The following is a 19,921-nucleotide window of genomic DNA, read 5'->3' as shown; positions in this document are numbered from 1 at the left end:
TTTCCTGAGACATTCGGATCATCAGAATAGGCTACGTTAGGTTTTCACAGTTACTTTTTCTCTATAGGTTGTTTTACAGCAAATACTACACCTAAGATTTGGCTTTCAAAATTCTGGCTCAGTAGCAATTTTTTTTCAGATGTCATTTTGTTATAGAATTTGTCTGACTTTGTATCAGTTGACAATTTAGAAAGGTGTTTACTACAAGGAATCTTAACTTTTTCCCATCCTACTCTGGTTTTTTTAGTTGTATAAAAGCAGTTTGTCACTTTTAGGATAGTTGATTACTAATTTGAACAGATCGAATGTGAGTTCTAGAAGTAGTAAGATAAAAATTTTATTAACTGTTCTTACACTACTATTCTTACAATATTAATCAAATAAATGGAAAGAATATTTGTCATAATGTAGTAGTTCTAGCTCTTGGTCCTGCTTTTAAATGTGATTTTTGTACAAAGCAATGGATTCCCAAGAATGGAGTAGTCTGAGTCCTATCCCCATCTTCCATTAAGTTACTGACTTTGTTAGTCTTTTTGGACTATTTTAAAAAGAATGGTATCTGGCACCTGATAAGTATTTTGAACTAAAAAACTTCTTAAACTGCAAATAATCTAATATCCCTTTCATCTTCAAAATTCAGATCCCTTCACTATATTTCTGAGGGTTTTTTCTCAGCTGAGGGGGAAAAAAAGGCCTCATTTCAATCTATTCCTCCATCTTTTATCTCTTCTATGATAACATTTGGGGCACAAATAATACTTGTTATTATAAATATTATCTATTATCATATATGTTATAGATATTATAGTATAAAAAATACATATACAGTAGCAGTCCCAGAGTCAAACCTCTGTCCGGCATATGGTTCCTCTGTAGATAATAGTCACTATATCAAAATGCAGTATTTCTCCACAGTCTATCTACAAAGACTAGTAATCTCCAGAGTTCCTATAGGAAGTCCTGTTCTTGACCAACTATAGTCAGGGTCCTCAAAGGAGCAGATCTTACCAGAGGTTTTGTGATTGTTACCTCTTTTTGTCCATTGTGAGTTACAGCTGGAGCTTAAGGAATGGGGCTTCCATGGCTCTTATGTAAAGAACTTTTACTAAGGTATAGTAGGATCAATAATTGTGACAATTATGAATTACCAGTTTGTGATTATTATGGTTACTTCAATTTTATTTTATCCGTGAATATCTGCTTCAGGGGTACAGGTCTGTGAATCATCAGTCTTACACAATTCACAGCACTCACCATAGCACATACCCTCCCCAATGTCCATTACCCAGCCACCCTATCCCTCTCCTCCAACCCCCCAGCAACCCTCAGTTTGTTTCCTGAGATTAAGAGTCTCTTATGGTTTGTCCCCCTCCCAATCCCATCTTGTTTCATTTTATCCCTCCCTACCCTGCCTCTCAAATCACTAATATCAGAGAAATCATATGATAATTGTCTTTCTCTGATTGACTTATTTCACTTAGCATAATACCCACTAGTTCTGTCCATGTCATTGCAAATAGCAAAATTTCTGGTTTTTGATGGCTGCATAGTATTCCATCACACACACACACACACACACACACACACACACACACACACCCATCCCACATCTTTATCCATTCATCTGTTGATGGACATCTAGGTTCTTTCCATAGTTTAGCTATTGTGGACATTGCTGCTATAAATGTTTGGGTGTGCGTGCCCCTTCGGATCACTACATTTGTATTTTTAGGGTAAATACCCAGTAGTGTGATTGCTGGGTCATAGGGTAGCTCTATTTTCAACTTTTTAAGGAAACTCCATACTGTTTTCCAGAGTGGCTGCACCAGCTTGCATTCCCACAAACAGTGTAGGAGGGTTCCCCTTTCTTCACATCCTCGCCACCATCTATTGTTTCCTGACTTCTTAATTTTAGCCATTCTGACTGGTGTGAGGTGGTATCTCATTGTGGTTTTGATTTGTATTTCCCTGATGGTGAGTGATGTTGAGCACGTTTTCATGTGTCTGTTGGCCATTTGTATGTCCTCTTTGGGGAAATGTCTGTTCATGTCTTCTGCCCATTTCTTGATTGGATTATTTGTTCTTTGGGTGTTGAGTTTGATAAGTCCTTTATAGATTTTGGATACTAGCCTTTTATCTGATATGTCATTTGCGAATATCTTCTCCCATTCTGCCAGTTGTCTTTTGGTCTTGTTGACTTTCCTTTGCTGTGCAAAAGCTTTTGGCCTTGATTGAAGTCCCAGGAGTTCATTTTTGCCCTTGCTTCCCTTGCCTTGGCAGTGTTTCTAGGAAAAAGTTGCTGTGGCTGAGGTTGAAGAGGTTGCTGCCTGTGTTATCCTCAAGGATTTTGATGGATTCCTGTCTCACATTGAGGTCTTTCATGCATTTTGAGTCTATTTTTGTGTGTGGTGCAAGGAAATGGTCCAGTTTCATTCTTCTGCATGTGGCTGTCCAATTTTCCCAACACCATTTGTTGAAGAGACTTTTTTCCATTGGACATTCTTTCCTGTTTTATCGAAGATTAGTTGACCATAGAGTTGAGGGTCCATTTCTGGACTCCCTGTTCTGTTCCATTGATCTATGTGTCTGTTTTTGTGCCAGTACCATGCTATCTTGATGATGACAGCTTTGTGATAGAGCTTGAGGTCTGGAATTGTGATGCTGCCAACTTTGGCTTTCTTTTTCAACATTTCTCTGGCTATTTGGGGTCTTTTCTGGTTCCATAGAAATATTAGGATTATTTGTTCCATTTCTTTGAAAAAAACTGATGGTATTTTGATAGGGATTGCATTAAATTTGTAGATTGCTTTAGGTAGCATAGACATTTTCACAGTATTTGTTCTTCAGTCCATCAGCATTGAACGTTTTTCCATTTCTTTGTGTCTTCTTCAGTTTCTTTCATGAGTATTTTATAGTTTTCTGAGTACAGATTCTTTGCCTTTTTGTTAGGTTTATTGCTAGGCATCTTATGGTTTGGGGTGAATTGTAAATGGGATCAACTCCTTAATTTCTCTTTCTTCTGTCTTGCTATTGGTGTATAGAAATGCAACTGATTTCTGTGCATTGATTTATATCCTGACACTTTACTGAATTCCTGTATGAGTTGTAGCAGTTTTGGAGTGGAGTCTTTTGGGTCTTCCACATAAAGTATCCATGAACAAATTAATGAGGATAAGTGAGCAAAGTATGAACTATACATCCATATTGCCTATAAGCAAGAATGATAAAATGAAAAAAATTGCAGTAACATAATATACAGTGTAATTCTATAAATTTTATCTACATATGTGCTTGCCTTTTAAGTATCTGTGGAAAGGGTCAGAAAAAAATCAAGATTTCTTAATGTCAGAGCTTAGTTTTTATAGGTGAGATTAAACACACTCATTTTCTTTACATAAAAATGACTTTTTAAAAATATATTTAAATAGATGAACTTATTTCTTACACACTTCATAAAATCCGTTTGAGAATATCCTCCCAAAATTAAATCTGTGCTGCTATTTGCCTTTTGCCTTTATTCCCTGCAGCTCTTTTGAGTGTCGTCAAAAATCTGGCCTTGCCACAGAAGAAGTTTTAGAAATACTTATGTGGTTGCACAGTAGCACATATGTGAGGATTCCATTTATATGTGGGTTTATTTAATGCCACTGAACTGTACACTTAAAAATGATTAGAAGGGCAAATTTTCTACATTGTATACAATATTTTTTAAAAATCTAGCCTTGCCCCTGGAGGTATATATATCACACCATGTGAACATTTGTTATATTTGTCACAGTTACATAAATTAATTAAAATACTGATGATAGGGGCGCCTGAGTGGCTCAGTCGTTAAGCATCTGCCTTCAGCTCAGGTCATGATTCCAGTGTCTTGGGATCGAGCCCTACATCAGGCTTCTTGCTCAGTGGGAAGCCTCCTCCTTCCTCTCCCACTCCCCCTGCTTGTGTTCCCTCTCTCACGAGTCTGTCTCTGTCAAATAAATAAATAAAATCTTTAAAATAAATAAAATACTGATGATAATTGCCAACTTTGAAAAAGAAATATGAACAGTTTAAAGCAGTAGCCACCCTCACTCAGGATAATACAGGAGAAATACCAGAACTTCATGGTTGTGATAACTTCCATCAAATGATTTAAGTATTAGAAGGCTATGGAACTAGATGACCTCCAGGATTCCTCTCTACCTGGAGATTGTTTGAATTTGAGAGTAAACATAAGTTTCTTTAATTAAGTAGAGATTTAAAACCCATGGAAACAAACCAAATGTCCATCAGTAGGTGAATAAAATGTGTATACATACAATGGGATGGAACCTTTAAAAAGAAAGTAAATTGATACCTGCTACAACATGGATGAACCTTAAAGACATTATGCTAAACAAAATAAGCCAGTCACATAAGGACAGATATTGGATAATTCTATTTATATGAGGTACCTAGAATAGTCAGATTCATGGAGCCAGAAGGTAGAAGGGTGGTAACCAGGAGCTGGATAGAGAATGAGGATTTATTGTTTAATGAATACTGACTTACAGTATGGGATGATATAAAAGTTCTAGAGATGGGTAGTGATGATAGCTGCACAGCAGCATTAGTGTACTTAAGGCCACTGAGCTATACACTTAAAAGTGGCTAAAATAGTAAATTTTATGTCTATTTTGCCACAATAAAAAGAAACCTTAATTTACTGCTGTTAATTAAGTAACTTAGATGATGTAGGCATTTTAGGTTATAACAGAGTTCTAGAAAACTTTATAAATAAATTAATACTGGGCACATTACCAATACAATAAAACTGCTTTTTGATATACAGATGCTACTTGAAATGTGGCAAGCAAATGAGTTTGTATTTAATTTTATTTGATTAATTTTATTTAATTTGAATTAAGATAACTGCATGTGGCTAATGACTACTTCTTAGAAGTATTTTCTCATCCTTTTACTTTCAGCCTACCTATATCATTGTATTTGAAGTGAGTTTCTTATGGATAGCATGTAGTTGACTCATTTTTTTTTTTAATATCCACTCTGCCAAATCTCTCTGTTTTAATTGGTTTTATTTGGACTGTTTATAGTCGGTGGCAAGTTCTGACCTGACTTTGCCATCTTATCTTTTGTTTTTATTTGTTCCCTCTGTTTTTTGTTTCCGTTTTCTTTTTTCTCCCTTCCTGTATATTACTTTTACATTTTTTGAGAATTCCACTTTGATTTATCCAGTGTTTTGAGTATTTCTTTTTGTATAGATTATTTTGAATTTGCCCTGGGAATTACATTAAACATGAATAAACATCTTACAGTGTACTGATGTCAACATTTTACCAGTCGGAATGAAGTACAGAAAGCATACCTCCTTTTATTTATTTTTTTCTTTTTTTTTTTTTTTTATTTATTTGTCAGAGAGAGAGAGGGAGAGCGAGCGAGCACAGGCAGACAGAATGGCAGGCAGAGGCAGAGGGAGAAGCAGGCTCCCTGATGAGCAAGGAGCCCGATGTGGGACTCTATCCCAGTACGCTGGGATCATGACCTGAGCCGAAGGCAGCTGCTTAACCAACTGAGCCACCCAGGCATTCCAGCATACCTCCTTTTAAAGTCTCTTTACCCTCCCTGTTTATAGCTGTCTTAAGTATTTTCTCTACATACTTGGAGCACCACATCAAGCAGTGTTATAATTTTTGATTCAGTTATGTCAAACATAATGTAGAAAAGTCAGAGGAGAGGAAAGATTAGTGCCGATATTTTTTTCTGTCATTCTTCCTTCCATTTTAAGAATTAAATATGCCCATTCTTTTTTAGTAGATCTGCTGGCAACAGATTCTCCAGTTTTCATTCATGGACAAGTTTCTTGATTTCCCCTTTATTCCTGAAGGATCTTTTCACTGGATATAAAATTCTTGATTGGCAGTTTCTTTGAATGCTTACAAAGTGTTGTGCCACTTCCATCTGGGATCATGGGTTTCTATGAGAAATACTCTGTTATTTTAATTGTTTTCCCCTTTTAAGTGAAAAGTCATTTCTTTCTTGCTGTTTTTAAAATTTTCCTTTTGTCTTTAGCGTCCAGCAGTTTGATTGTGATGTATCTAGGCATGGATCTTTGGATTTATCTTCTTTGGGTTTGTTGAGCTTCTCAAATACTTAGGTTTAGGTTTTTTGCCAAATTTGAGAAGTTTTCAGCCTTTTGTTGGGGGAGAGGAATAGTTTTTCAGCCCTATCCTCTCTCTCCTCTCCTCTCAGGATTCTGAAGATATGAATATTAGATCTTTTCTATAGTTCCTAGTGACTTTTCAGTATATTCACTAATTTATCACCACAGTTTTAGAATATTTTCATTTCTCTCAAAAAACTTGAGCCCTTTAGCTGTCACCCCAAGTTTCCCCCAGCCCTTAGCAGCCACTAATCTACTTTCTGTCTATAGATTTGCCTACTAGAGTTCCTGTTCCTTATTGCTACTATATCAAAATACAGTTGACTTTTTTATGATGTTGACCTTATCTCCAGTCACTCATTAGTTCTGGAAGGCTTTTTTTTTTTTTTTTTCCTCCTTAATTCCTTGGGTGTAGATAATCATGTCTGGTAGGAACAGTTTTATTTTTTGGTTATACACACACACACACACACACACGCCCCTTTTGGTTCTTTTTCTTGCCTTTTCTCTGATCTTAGGGGAAAGTATCTAATCTTTATCTGGTAAGTATGTTACTACCTATAGGTTTTTTTTGTAATGCTCTCTAACTGGTTAAAGAAGTTCCTTTTTATTCCTAGTTTGTTAAGAGTATCATGAAGGGATGCTGAGTTTTTTCCAAAACTTTTTCGGCATCAATCAAAATTATCATGTGGCATTTCTTCTTCAGACTCTGAATATGGTGGATTAAATTGACTGATTTTTTTTTTTTTAATGCTGAACCAGCCTTGTAATCCTAAAATAAACCCCACTTGATTATGGTATTCTTTTCTTTTTATTTTTGCATCGCTAGAATTGATTTGCTAATATTTTGTTAGGGTTTACATCTGTGTTCACAAAGATGTTCTGGGGTTTGTTTGTTTTTACAGACTCTGGCTTTGGTATCAGAGTAATGCTGTCCTTAAAAAATAAGAAGTCTTCTCTCTCTGATTCTCAGGAAGAGATTATATGATTGGCATTACCCCTTTATATGTTTCATAGAATTCTCTAGTGAAACCATCTGGGACTGAAGATTTCTTTAGAATGATTTTAATTGTCAGTTCAGTGTCTGTAATAGTTATAAGATTGTTCGGGTTATCTATTTCATCTCGGTTGAATTTTGTGTGTAGTTTATCTCAGGAATTGTTCCATTTTGTTTTTGTTATCGAATTCTGTGTATAGTTGTCCGTAGTATTCTCTCTTTTTTTTATATATCTGCAGTGTGTTAAAGGAAAAATCCAACCATAAATTTTGAAAAGATCTGGTTGGCTTTATTTAGCAATTCATGAATTAGGCAGCATCTATTATATAGAGAGAGTGGAACCAAGTGAGAGGGTTTTATGGACTAAAATGTGTAGGATACATTCTCAAATAGCATCTGGAACTTTCTGTAGTGTAGACCGTATGGTAGGTCATAAACCAATAAAAAAAATTATTTTTAAGATTTATTTGAGAGAGAGAAAGCACAAGTGGGAGGGGCAGAGGGGACAGAATCTCAAGCACACTGTGCTGAGCTGAGCGACTAACACAGGGACCCATCTCACAACCCTGAGATCATGACCTGAGCTGAAATCAAGAGTTGGACACTTAACCGAATGTGCCACCCAGGAGCTCCTACCAATAAATTTTAAAAGGTTGAAATAATACAAAGTGTGCTCTGAGAACATACAGGCATGATACTAGACATCAGTAATAGCAGGAAAAAGTTTAGGAAACTCAAAAATATGTGAAAATAAAAGAGTACCCTCCTAAATAACCAGTGGTCACAGAAGAAATCAAACAGGAAATGAGAAAACATTGAGATAAATGAAAATGAAAATACAACATACCAAAACTTATATGCAGCAGTAGCAGTGCTTAGATGGAAACGTGTAACTATAAATACAGTTGGTTAAGCATTGGACTCTTGGTTTCAGCTCAGGTTGTGATTTCCAGGTCATGGGATCAAGACCCGCATTAGGCTCTGCACTCGGTGTGGAATCTGTTTAAGACCCTCTCTCCCTTTGCCTCTCTCCCCCCATCTCTCTCTAAAATAAATCTTTAAAAAAAGAAAGAAGAGCTCTAATTAATAACCAACGTTCTACCTGGAGACACTGGAAAAAGAGCAAACTCAACCTAAAACCAAGAGAAGAAAGGAAATAATAGAAATTGTAAATACTATGGGGATGCCTAGGTGGCTTGGTCAATTAAGCATCTGCCTTTGGTTTAGGTCATGATCCTGGAGTCCTGGGATCAAGCCCCACACCGGGCTTCTTGCTCAGTGGGGAGTCTGTTTCCCTTTCTGCCCCTCATGCTACTCATGCTCTCTCTCTCTCTCTTTCGTGGGTCTCTCTGAAATAAGCAAAATCTTTTTAAAAGAATAAATAAAAAATACTATAAACAATGAACCATCAAAATTTAAATTGAGAATACAGTTCCATGCACAGTAGCATCAAGAAGAATAAATACTTGGAAATTTAACAAAGAAAGTGTAAAACTTAGCACTACAAAAGAAACTAAAGATGGTCTAAATAAACAGAAAAATAGCCCATGTTCATGTATTGGAAGACTCAGTGTTGTAAAGATGATAGTACTCCCCAAACTGATCTGCAGATTGAGCACAATCCCTCTCAAAATCCCAGCTGACTTTTTGTAGGGATTGACCGTCTGATTCTAAAATTCATATTTTATAGTTATATAGAACCCAGAATAAGCAAAACAATACTGAAAAAGAACAAACTCAAAGAACTCATCCTTCTTGATTTCAAACTGACTACAAAGCAGCAGTGACCAAGGTATTGTACTGTCATAAAGATAGACATACAGAACAATGGAATAGAATTGAGAATCCAGATATAAACCCATATAAATGTGTTTATAGGTTTTTCATAAAACCCATAATTTTTTAATGAGGGTGCCAAGATCATTCATTGGGGAAGAAGAATATTTTCAATAGATTGTGCTGTGACAGCTAGAGAGTCACATAAAAAAGAATGAGGTTAAACTTTTACATCATACCATATATAAAAGAAAAACTAAAAATCAGAGACCTAATTGTAAGCACTAAAACTATAAAACCTGTGGAAAACCTGGGTGGCTCAGTCAGATAAGCATCCAACTCTTGATTTCAGCTGGGGTCATGATCTAAGGGTCATGGGATCTAGCCCCCCACTCCAGGCTCCACACTCAAGTATGGAGACTCCTCCAGATTCTCCCTCTCTCTCACCCTCATCCTCTACCCCTCCTCCTGCTTGCATGAACTCTCTCTTTCTCTAAGAATAAATAAAATAAAAAAAAAAAAAAAAACCTGTAGAAGAAAACATAGGGATAAATACTCACAATGTTGAGTTTGGCAAAGGATTCTTAAATATGGCAACAAAAGGGAAAAATAGGTTATACTTCATCAAAATTAAAAACTTCTGTGCTTCAAAGGACACTATCAAGAAAATGAAATGACAATCCACAGAATGGAAGAAAATGTTTGTAAACCATATGTCTGATAAGCAACTTGTATGTAGAATATATAAGAACTTCTGCAGTTCAGTAAGAAGACAACATACAAGCCAGGTAAAAAATGGACAGAGCATCTGAATAGACATTTCTCCAAGGCTTATACAAATAGCCAGTGAGCACATGAAAAGATGTCTGACATCATTAGTTATCCAGGAAATGCAAATGAAAACCACAATGAAATACCACTTCACACCCACTAGGATGGCTAGAATCAAAATGTCAGAACACTAAAAAAAAAATCTTCTAGTTGTATACTTTTGAAAGGGTTATTTATATGGGATGTGCATAATATCTAAAACTTTTATAAAATATATAGTCATTACGTATAAATAATTTATTGATATCAAATAGTAAAAGCAAATTTCCAATTATCTCATAAATTTATTTTTGTGGGGGTGCCTGGGCGGCTCAGTCATTAAGCATCTTGCCTTCGGCTCAGGTCATGGTAGCAAGGCCTGAATTGGGCTCCCTGCTCAGCAGGGAGCCTGCTTCTCTCCCACTTCCCGTGCTTGTGTTCCTTCTCTCCTTGTGTTTCTGTCAAATAAATAAAATCTTTTTTTTTTTTTAATTTATTTTTGTGTTAATTTGTTTCAAGTAAGATAACTCCTCTGCAGTGTAATTGATTCATAAATTCTTTTAATCTATAAGTTCCCTATTTTAGTTCCTCCTTTATCTCTTTTTTCCACTTGCTCTTTATTTAAAAAAAAAAAAAAAAAAAGCCTTTTGTCCCTGTAGAGTTTCTCATAGTATAGATTTTGCTGTTTGCATTGTAGTGATATAACTTAACATGTTCCTGTCACCTGTGTATTTCCTATGAATTGATAGTGTGTTGATAGGATCTAGAATTTCGTTCAGTCTTTTTTGCAATGTCTTACTGTCCTTTTTTCGGTCAAGTTATAAACCATTGGTGATCTAGACATCTTCATTTAGGGATGAGGACTGCAAAATGCTTATCTTCTACTTTGATACTTCTTCATTTATTAGCCAGAACATTTCTATAAAGACAAAACTTTCTTCATAGTCTGTTTGATTACCAAAAAATACCATTTATATTGGAAAGCCAGGATAAATGCCTTATTCTTAACTGTTTTTAAAACCAGCTTTCAAGATAATTATTTGTTTCAATAGCATCTCTCAAAGGTGACAAATTAGCTTTGTTTTTGCTTACAGGGTCAGATAAGCCCATGAATTTAAATATATTTCAAGTATTTCAATTTATTGAACCTCCTCAAATTGACTTGAGTATTGAAGTTTTGACACATTCCTAATAATCTTTGATAGCTTCTTTGCTATCTGGTAAGATGTTCCAGGTGGACATTTTCTATCCCAGAAATGCAATCAGCCATTTTTGTAAGGATCCGTGATTCCTTTTAGTGGGAAATGGAATTTAGAAGGCAGTCTGGGTGTTAGGGATATTCGTTGCTGTAGATTATTTACATTATGAGTTCCTGCTAATACTTTTAATTCAAATTTAAGAGTATAAATTCAAATTATAACTTTCTTTACCTTTAATCCCTGATAACGAATATATAGACACTTTACATATATATGTGTGTACCACATAGAAATTTTATGAAGTATATCTATCCACATATTTCACAGCCTTTTTTTTTATATATCATGCTAGATACTGGATAGATCAAAAGATAAATTAGGGGCACCTGGGTGGTTTAGTCAGTTGGGCATCTGCCTTCAGCTCAGGTCATGATCCTGGAGCCCTGGGATCGAGCCCCACGTTGGACTTCTCTGCTCAGCAGGAGCCTCCTTCTCCCTCTCCTCCCCTCTCGCTATCTCTGTCTCTCTCTCTCAAATAAATAAATAAAATCTTAAAAAAAAAAAAATCTTTTTGCTCTGCCTGCCCTGAGCTTCTCACAGCTTGCCTTCACATTTTTCCCTGTACATTCTTTGGATGTCTTTAGTTCTAACAAAATCAACAGAATGAGACTTATCAGTGACTTATGTAAGATCCAGTATTTAAATCCATGCAGACCTCTTCCTGAACTCCACATCAAAATGGGCAATTTCATATACAAATTGATACAATATTCCTCTTTAAAGTTTTTCTAATTTAGTATGCCTAAAACCAAAATATTCTTTCTCTTCATCATCAGCCCCTACCAAAACCCTTCTTTCTCTTTCGTTCTCTTATTTGTGAAAACACCATCCACTCAGTCACCCAGATTAGAAACTTAAGAGTCCTGTTCTTCTCTCCTAGCTACTCCCCGACCCCATCCCTGGTAGATCCTACCTAGGTGGTTTTACCTCCTAAATATTTCTTAGATGTATTTCCTCTATCCTCAGTGCCACTTAGTTTGCTTTTATCATATACTTATACTATTGTAATAGTCACCCTCAAATCTACCCTCTATATTGCCTTCAGAATAACCTTTTTAAAATATAGATATGACTGTACTGCTCCCCAATGGCTACTCATCCCTATTGGATAAGATTTCATTAGGTCCCAGTTAAAAAAAAAAAAATCTCATTAGGTCCTTAGCATAGCAGAAACATAAGTGGCCTTGAGCAAAGTAATATCCCAAGTATCAATTTCCTCTGTAAAATCAGATTATTATCATCTTACCTCATGTGTGATAACATATCTAAAGCTCCTACTATTAGCATCTGCTACATGGTAGACAGCTAGTACAGGCAACTTCATATATTTCTACCTAGATATTCCTCTTAGAGGCATCTTAAAAGCAGTATGTCCCTTTCCTTAGCCGCCTTTTCTGTCTTTGATTGGTTTAAATTAGGATATAGAGTAGAAATGAAATTATCTCAGTTCATTCTTCCCATAATTAAAGCCTTATTAGATCATTGGGAAAGTTAGTGTCCAGTTATAAATGTAGCTGGTTGTTTAAACATGCAAATTCTTTTTAAATATCAAGTTTACTTTCAAATTAGCAGTCCTCATCACTATTTAATCATGTGAGGCAGCCATCTTTGCATGCTAAGAGCTCTACTCCATTTTAACCTCAAATCCTCTGATAATTATTATCAGCTAATCTCTATACCAAAATATATATATTCAAGATGTATTCTGTGTCATATAAGAAATAGAGTAGACATGAAATTTGATCTTCGTTTCACTTTTTACTCTCACTTTTTCTAGGGTAATAGTAGCTAACATTTATTGAATGCTTACTTAATGCCTGGAACTGTGCTAATTTAATCTTCCTGATTATCTTGAAAGTGTGATTTCCATTATTCCTGTTTTACATATGAGCAAACAAGCATATAGAGGTGAAGTAACTTGACTCAGATTTGATGCCTCACTTATAAGTGGAAGAGTCCGTTTTCAAAGCCCGATTGTCTAACTTAAACCATTTTTTTAAATAACTAGGCTATATACCTTATTTGCCAAAAATTTTTCAGCCCAACTGCAAAACAACATGGGATTTAGCAATTACTGTTTTCATAACCATGTATGCTATTTCATCAGTGATTTAGAATGAAAGGGAGAGGGGTGGGCGGGAAGGAGACGATTTCTGAATTACTAGTTCAAATTGCAAACTATTACACAAATACATTTTATTACTTTTAAATACTGCATGAATTCTACATTAGTAATTGGAATGCAGTAATATTTATCTTTATTCAAGAATTTTGAATGAGCTCCAAATTAAATCTGTAACTATACACATACATATTCATCTACACAGGTGGGGAAAATGAAATGTTTAATAGAATTATGTAATTGACAAAAATTCCAGGTTGTACTTTCTGAGTATAACCTGACTTCTAAACTATATCCATATTATGTATGGCTTTTTCAAATAGAGTAATTTCATCCTAAGTTTTGCCACAATGTAGAATATTGCAGTATCTCCAAAATATATTAGTCCATGTAATTTTTTATCATGGAGTATATCATGAGACTAAGTTTCCACAGACATGTATTAGGAAATGCATATAATACATGGTATACAAGACCTTTCTCAGTCTAATCTTCACCTTCCTCTCATCCCATACCTTCAGCTATATCAGGCTTTGTAGCTTAGATTTGTAACCATTACATGAAAGAAGCAGAATTTATGGAAGGTTCTTATAATCCATTTTATTTTTTTCTTCCATTATCCATTTAAATGTATTCTATGGTGTTAGTTCTTCCTCCAACTCCTTGAAAGTCAAGTCTTAGTAACTTTTCAGGTTACTTTCAGAAAATGAAAGCATTATTTTCAAGAACTAATAAACTTGGGGTACCTAAGTGGCTCAGTCATTAGGCATCTGCCTTCGGGTCAGGTCATGATCCCAGGGTCCTGGAATCGAGCCCTTCGTGGGGCTCCCTGCTTTGTGGGAAGCCTGCTTCTCCCTCTCCCTCCCTTCCCCCTTGTGTTCCCTCTCTTTCTCTCTGTCAAATAAATAAAATACTTTTTTAAAAAACTAATAAACAATTCAGAGTTAAAGGTTTCCCTCCTTTCCTCCTCTAGTCGTACTGCAGACGAAATGTGAAAATGATGTGTATTTGGCTTCCTTTTTTGTTGTTGTTGTTGTTGTTGTTTTTCTACCCTTTGGCCTTTTATTCCTCTTCATTTGCTAACTATGGCTTCTGGCCCTTCCAGGATTGAGAGAGGCAAAAGTTGAGTAAGAGGACAAGGTCTTTGATACTAGTAAAAGCAATATCAGCTTTATATAGCATTTATTTTGTACTAAGTACAGTACTTTACATATATTATTAGGCCAATTAATCCTCACAAGTCTCTGAGTTAGGTTCTGCTATCCCTCTCTTACTGTTGAGGGAAGTAAGGCACAGTTTAATGACTTGCCTAAGGTCATACAGCTTAATTAACTTAGAAGGCAGTACAAGGATGCAGACCCAGCACTCTAGCTCCAGAGCCCCATCTCAACCACTCTACTCTATTGCTTTTATATTCTGTTGGGAAGTGGTAAGCATACTTCAAAGTCTTTGCCAGAGTTTAAATCAGACTTGAACCCTTTCGATTTTTTCCAAGTGTGACGTACATTTTCCATAGACCTAAGACAGAGAGCAAACATGTCTCAACTCTTTCCCTTGCAGAAGAGTAGGAGGGAGTGGGATGGGGTTTGGAACTCAAAGCACACTGATTTCTGTTGCAGAAATCCTTTTGTAATATTTAACTCTTTGAACATTGAAGGTGGGTATAACTCAAGGTTGAAAAACAGTTTTCTGGGGCGCCTGGGCAGCTTAGTCGGTTAAGCTTCTGCCCTCAGCTTAGGTCATGATACCAGGGTCTTGGAATGGATCCCTGTGTCAGGCTCCCTGCTCAGCAGGGGGCCTGCTTCTCGCTCTCCCCCCTGCTTGCTCTCTCTGTGTCAAATAAATGTATAAAATCTTAAAAAAAAAAAGAAAAGAAAAATAATTTTCCACTACCTTATTGCATAGGTGGCCTTGCATCTCACTTTTGGCCAGCAGTATCTGTTTGAGTCCTCCACCCAAGCCAAGATTGAAATGGTTTCATTTTAAGACCCTGTTGCACATGTTCTCCAAATGCTCTTTAATTCCTTGCCTTCACACCTTTGTTCCTGCAGATGGTCCCCAGATTAAGATTGCATCACTTGCTCTGAAGACATGTGGTTTCCTCCCTGAACCACATGATCCCAGTCAAACCAAGCACTCTTAATGGCCAGGCTTTTAAAGAAGCCCGTTTACTGTGGTGTAGCAAAACTTGATAACTTAAAAACTTAAAGTCCTTCCATTTTCTTCCTTTTCATGTCATTCTTATGAGAAAAATCAGCAATATTAAAACAGTGGTTTGCTTAGACCAATTTTAGCTGTCTAGTGTATTGTGGTTACTTGTCTTTGGGAAGAGTATATGAAGTATATTTATATTTGAACTCATCTCTGATAACAATCAACGTAATGATTTCACTGGCCTTACATGGCTGTCTCGGCACAGGGCTTTATGCCTTTTATCCTTTCTGTTGTGTTATCCCAGGTTGATAATTTTGTCTTCCCACTTTAGAATATTCAATGACCTTATATTTATTCAGCTAGAAATCTTTAGTTTTTTTTTTCTTTTTTCCCCTTTTACATACACATTTATCTGCATAGTACATTCAAAGGGATATTTATCAAATGGATTGTTTGATGTTTAAACTGACACTGCCCTCTGCATGCTCGCTTTTTTTAAGAGATTTTATTTAATTATTGGGGCAGCAGGGAAGGACAGAGGGAGAGGGAGAAGCAGATTCCCCACTGAGCAGGGAGCCTGACACAGGTCTTGATCCCAGGCCCCCAGGATCATGACCTGAGGCGAAGGCAGGCTCCCCTTTACTTAAAAAAAAAAAAAAAAAAATTTAATTCCAGTATAGTTAGCAATGTTATATTAGTTGCAGGTGCATGCTCACATTTAGAATGTCATACAGTGCACAACAACAATTTGTTGCGCAGGGAAGGCCCTTCAGGATGGTGAACACTCAATGAGATCATGTGTGAACCCATGATAACCTGGAACTCCTTTCTGCCTTATCACCTGGCAGAATTCTACTTTCGTTAGGCCCCATCCTCTGTGATGCGTCTTCTCCCTTGTACATTCAAAATTAAGTATTTCATTCATTGCTTTCACATAGCACTGCTGCACACCTTTTGTAGTCTTGGTTAGGAACATGCCTTTTTATAAAGACTGTAAGCTCAGGGAGGTTGAGGACAGTGTTTTATTTGTACTTAATGTTCCTCCCTTCACATAATAGAGTACCTCACATTTGGCAAATCTGCTAGTGAGCAAAATCAGTTATAATTTGACTGTTAGAATACCTGACTCAGTCTTATTAATATTTCTGCCCAAAACAAGGGAGGTAAAAATAGTAAAGTTATGCTCAGTTATAATCCTCCCATACCTAACCATAATTGCATGCAGTTCTGGGGACCAGTATTAAAGGAACATTGAAAAGTGGAGATGGTTCAGAACAAGGATGTTAATCAGATTTTAAGGAGCTCTTAAAGGGATTAGGGATGTTTAGTTTAAAGAAGAGAAACCATAGGAACGAGGGGCATGTCATTGCCATCTTCAGTTTTTTAAGACTTTTTTGAGGGAAAAGAAAAAGTAGACCTAGTCCATATGACTTTAGAGTTTGAACCAAGAGGACCTGAAACCCTAGTTGTGTAGCAGTATGCTAGGGTTTTTTTAAAGAAAAAAATTTGCTTAATGTGCAAAAAAAGAGAATAAATACCCACACTCCTACCAGTGATTCCCTTGAATATGATGAAAGCTGTTGTACATAGATGCAGACATTATTCTGTACAGTTTCAGAAGGATTATGGCTCCCTTGGGAATTCATGAATCTCAGGTTAAGACTTCATGTTCTCTTGCTCCATGTGTGTGATGTGGATACAAACACTCTAATCACATTTTTCACCAAATACATAGTAATATCTACTACTGTTGAGTGTCCACTATATGTCAGTAATTAGGCATTCATTTAATATTCAGAACCAAACATTTTTCCAAGTCTATTAAAGATTCATCTTTAGCATCTTTTAAAATTGATAGCTGTATTTTTGAAGTATTTGAAATCTTTTTTATCTAGAGATAATTTCAGAGTGACTTTGTTTTACACTTATTTCAGTACTAACAATAAAAAAAGTTATAACAGATAAAATAATTAATGTACATAGTTGTATTTTTTTTACACTGGAGAAGTCTGTGATCTAAGTGTCAAAAGACCCAGATTATAGCTTTGGTTGTCATTTGTTAGTCATGTAACTTTTCTGAGCATTAACTTTCTTAAATCTTTATTAAAAGGTCTCCCTGACTTCACATAAGCCTCCCTGACTTCACATGGAGGGTATAAAGAGAAGTTAGGGGGAAAGTACTAAAAAACTGAAGCATTATTAGATGTGCTATATTAAAACTATTTGAGAATGTCAGTTTTTTATATTTTTAGTAAATGTGAAATCTGATAAGGGCAAACTAACTTCTTTCTTAAGGGGAAAATCCAATCAACTGATGGATTTCTAACCACTTTTTTATAAATTTATTTCCAGAAAGTTTGTTTCATTGTATTAAGAACATAAACAATAAAAATAACTGGTTTCATTTGTTGAGCATTTACAAAGTGCCAAATACTGTGCTAAGCATTACTTAAGCATTGTTTTCATTTATAGGTAACAGGTTGTTACAGGTAATAATCATGGAGGAATTGTTGAGGAAAGAATCCAGGCCCATCACATTCTAAATCTTGAAGTCTTAATCCCTTATATTTAATCACTTTATATCCTAAAAGAGGCAATAGATAGCATTAAAGTTAAGAGGGGAGCTGTGGAGCAGCCTGTCTGGATTTGAACCTTGGGTCTGCCACTCAGTAACTTTCTGACTTTAGCAAAATAGTTAATCCTTTTCTGTTAATCAGGAATAATAATGTCCTCATTGATAGGACAGTCAACTAAATTATCAAATGTGAAGTTAGAACAGTGTTTGGCACATAGAGAGCACTCTAAATTATAAATATATAATTGTCTTATATACAAACTATTATTATTTTAAACTATCCAGCTCGTTAAAACATTAGCTCACAGACTCCACTGGTAAGAGTTTGAGGGAATGGTAAGGAGAGTGTATTTTAATATATTCCCTTCCTTGAACTTTCTCACTACCATCCGTCAGCTTTGTTTATTTAGCACAGTGGCCACATGAAAATAATGTAAATCACCTTCTATTTCGACCACTATACCACCAATTAATGCTTATTTTATGTATTTTTTAGGACATTTCTGATTCATTTGCATCCTTGAAGAGCATCTGTAGAAGAGGAAGGAAAAGATGGGTGTGAAAACATTTACTCATAGCTCCTCTTCCCACAGCCAGGAAATGCTTGGAAAGCTAAATATGCTGCGAAATGATGGACATTTTTGTGATATCACTATTCGTGTCCAGGACAAAATCTTCCGGGCACATAAGGTGGTACTAGCAGCTTGCAGTGATTTCTTTCGCACCAAACTTGTAGGCCAAGCAGAGGATGAGAACAAGAATGTGTTGGATTTGCATCATGTTACAGTGACTGGCTTTATACCCCTTTTAGAATATGCTTACACAGCCACTCTGTCAATTAACACAGAAAATATCATTGATGTTCTAGCTGCAGCCAGCTATATGCAAATGTTTAGTGTTGCTAGCACCTGCTCAGAGTTCATGAAATCAAGCATTTTATGGAATACACCCAACAGCCAACCAGAAAAGGGTCTAGATGCTGGACAAGAAAACAACTCTAACTGCAATTTTACTTCTCGAGATGGAAGTATTTCGCCGGTGTCTTCAGAGTGCAGTGTGGTAGAAAGAACCATTCCTGTCTGCCGAGAGTCCCGGAGAAAGCGCAAAAGCTACATTGTTATGTCTCCTGAAAGTCCTGTAAAGTGTAGCACACAAACAAGTTCTCCCCAGGTATTGAATTCTTCAGCTTCCTACTCAGAAAATAGAAATCAACCAGTTGACTCTTCTTTAGCTTTTCCCTGGACTTTTCCTTTCGGAATTGATCGAAGGATTCAGCCTGATAAGGTTAAGCAGGCAGAAAATACCAGGACTTTAGAGTTACCTGGCCCATCTGAGACGGGGCGAAGAATGACTGATTATGTGACTTGTGAGAGCACAAAAACTACCTTGCCTTTGGGTAGTGAAGAAGATGTCCGGGTCAAAGTAGAAAGGTTAAGTGATGAGGAGGTCCATGAGGAAGTGTCTCAGCCTGTCAGTGCATCTCAGAGTTCACTGAGTGATCAACAGACCGTGCCAGGAAGTGAACAAGTCCAAGAAGACCTTCTGATTAGTCCACAGTCTTCCTCGATAGGTATAATGTCTTCTGTGTTTCATGATATTGTAAAGTCAACTGGAGCATTTTTTTTTTCAATTTGAGCATTTTTAAGTACCTTTTAAGATATAAGTTTTGTGCTGGATCCTGTAGGAATCATGAAAAAGAATAAAACAATGGTAACTGGATTTTTTTAGATACTCATTAGTGCTATTTTTTACAAGAGTTATGCACTGAGAAAGAAAATAGCTGAACAATTTCTGACAGGTCAAAGGCAGATTGTGTTACATATGAATTGTGAATTATTTTCAATGCAGAATATACCGGTTTTTAAAAATCCAGTTAGTGTTTTATTCTTTGTCAAAATATTTGCTGAAAACTTACCCTGTGCCAAGCATTGGGGATATATGATGAGAAAGACATCGTCCCTGAATCTCGGGGTTTAACAGTCTAATTGAGAAAGCAGAGGTGTGAATCAGTGATTAGTACTAGGCTAGACATATGAACAAAGTGTTAAGGGTCACAAAGGACAGAGCAAGTTAGCACTATATATTT

At 36.1% G+C, this 19,921-nt stretch overlaps 1 protein-coding gene across 5 annotated transcripts in view; it reads left to right on the top strand.

Annotated features, from left to right (window-relative positions):
* Positions 1–19,921, top strand: part of ZBTB44 (zinc finger and BTB domain containing 44) — a 66,629-nt gene that overhangs the window by 17,871 nt on the left and 28,837 nt on the right. For all 5 annotated transcript variants that reach the window (XR_004383960.1, XR_004383961.1, XM_032868939.1 and 2 more), the window contains one exon: positions 18,332–19,405. Coding sequence is in view for 3 of the 5 variants with exons in the window: in XM_032868939.1 (XP_032724830.1) it covers positions 18,388–19,405 (1,018 nt within the window). In the remaining 2 variants the exon portion in view is untranslated. The remainder of the gene's footprint in view (positions 1–18,331; positions 19,406–19,921) is intronic.

This window comes from Lontra canadensis, unplaced genomic scaffold (assembly GCF_010015895.1).
Source record: "Lontra canadensis isolate GAN:19392208 unplaced genomic scaffold, GSC_riverotter_1.0 scaffold36, whole genome shotgun sequence".
Classification (NCBI taxonomy): domain Eukaryota; kingdom Metazoa; phylum Chordata; class Mammalia; order Carnivora; family Mustelidae; genus Lontra; species Lontra canadensis.
The sequence above is the reverse complement of the archived record's forward strand: the minus strand, read 5'-3'. Positions and strand labels throughout refer to the sequence as shown.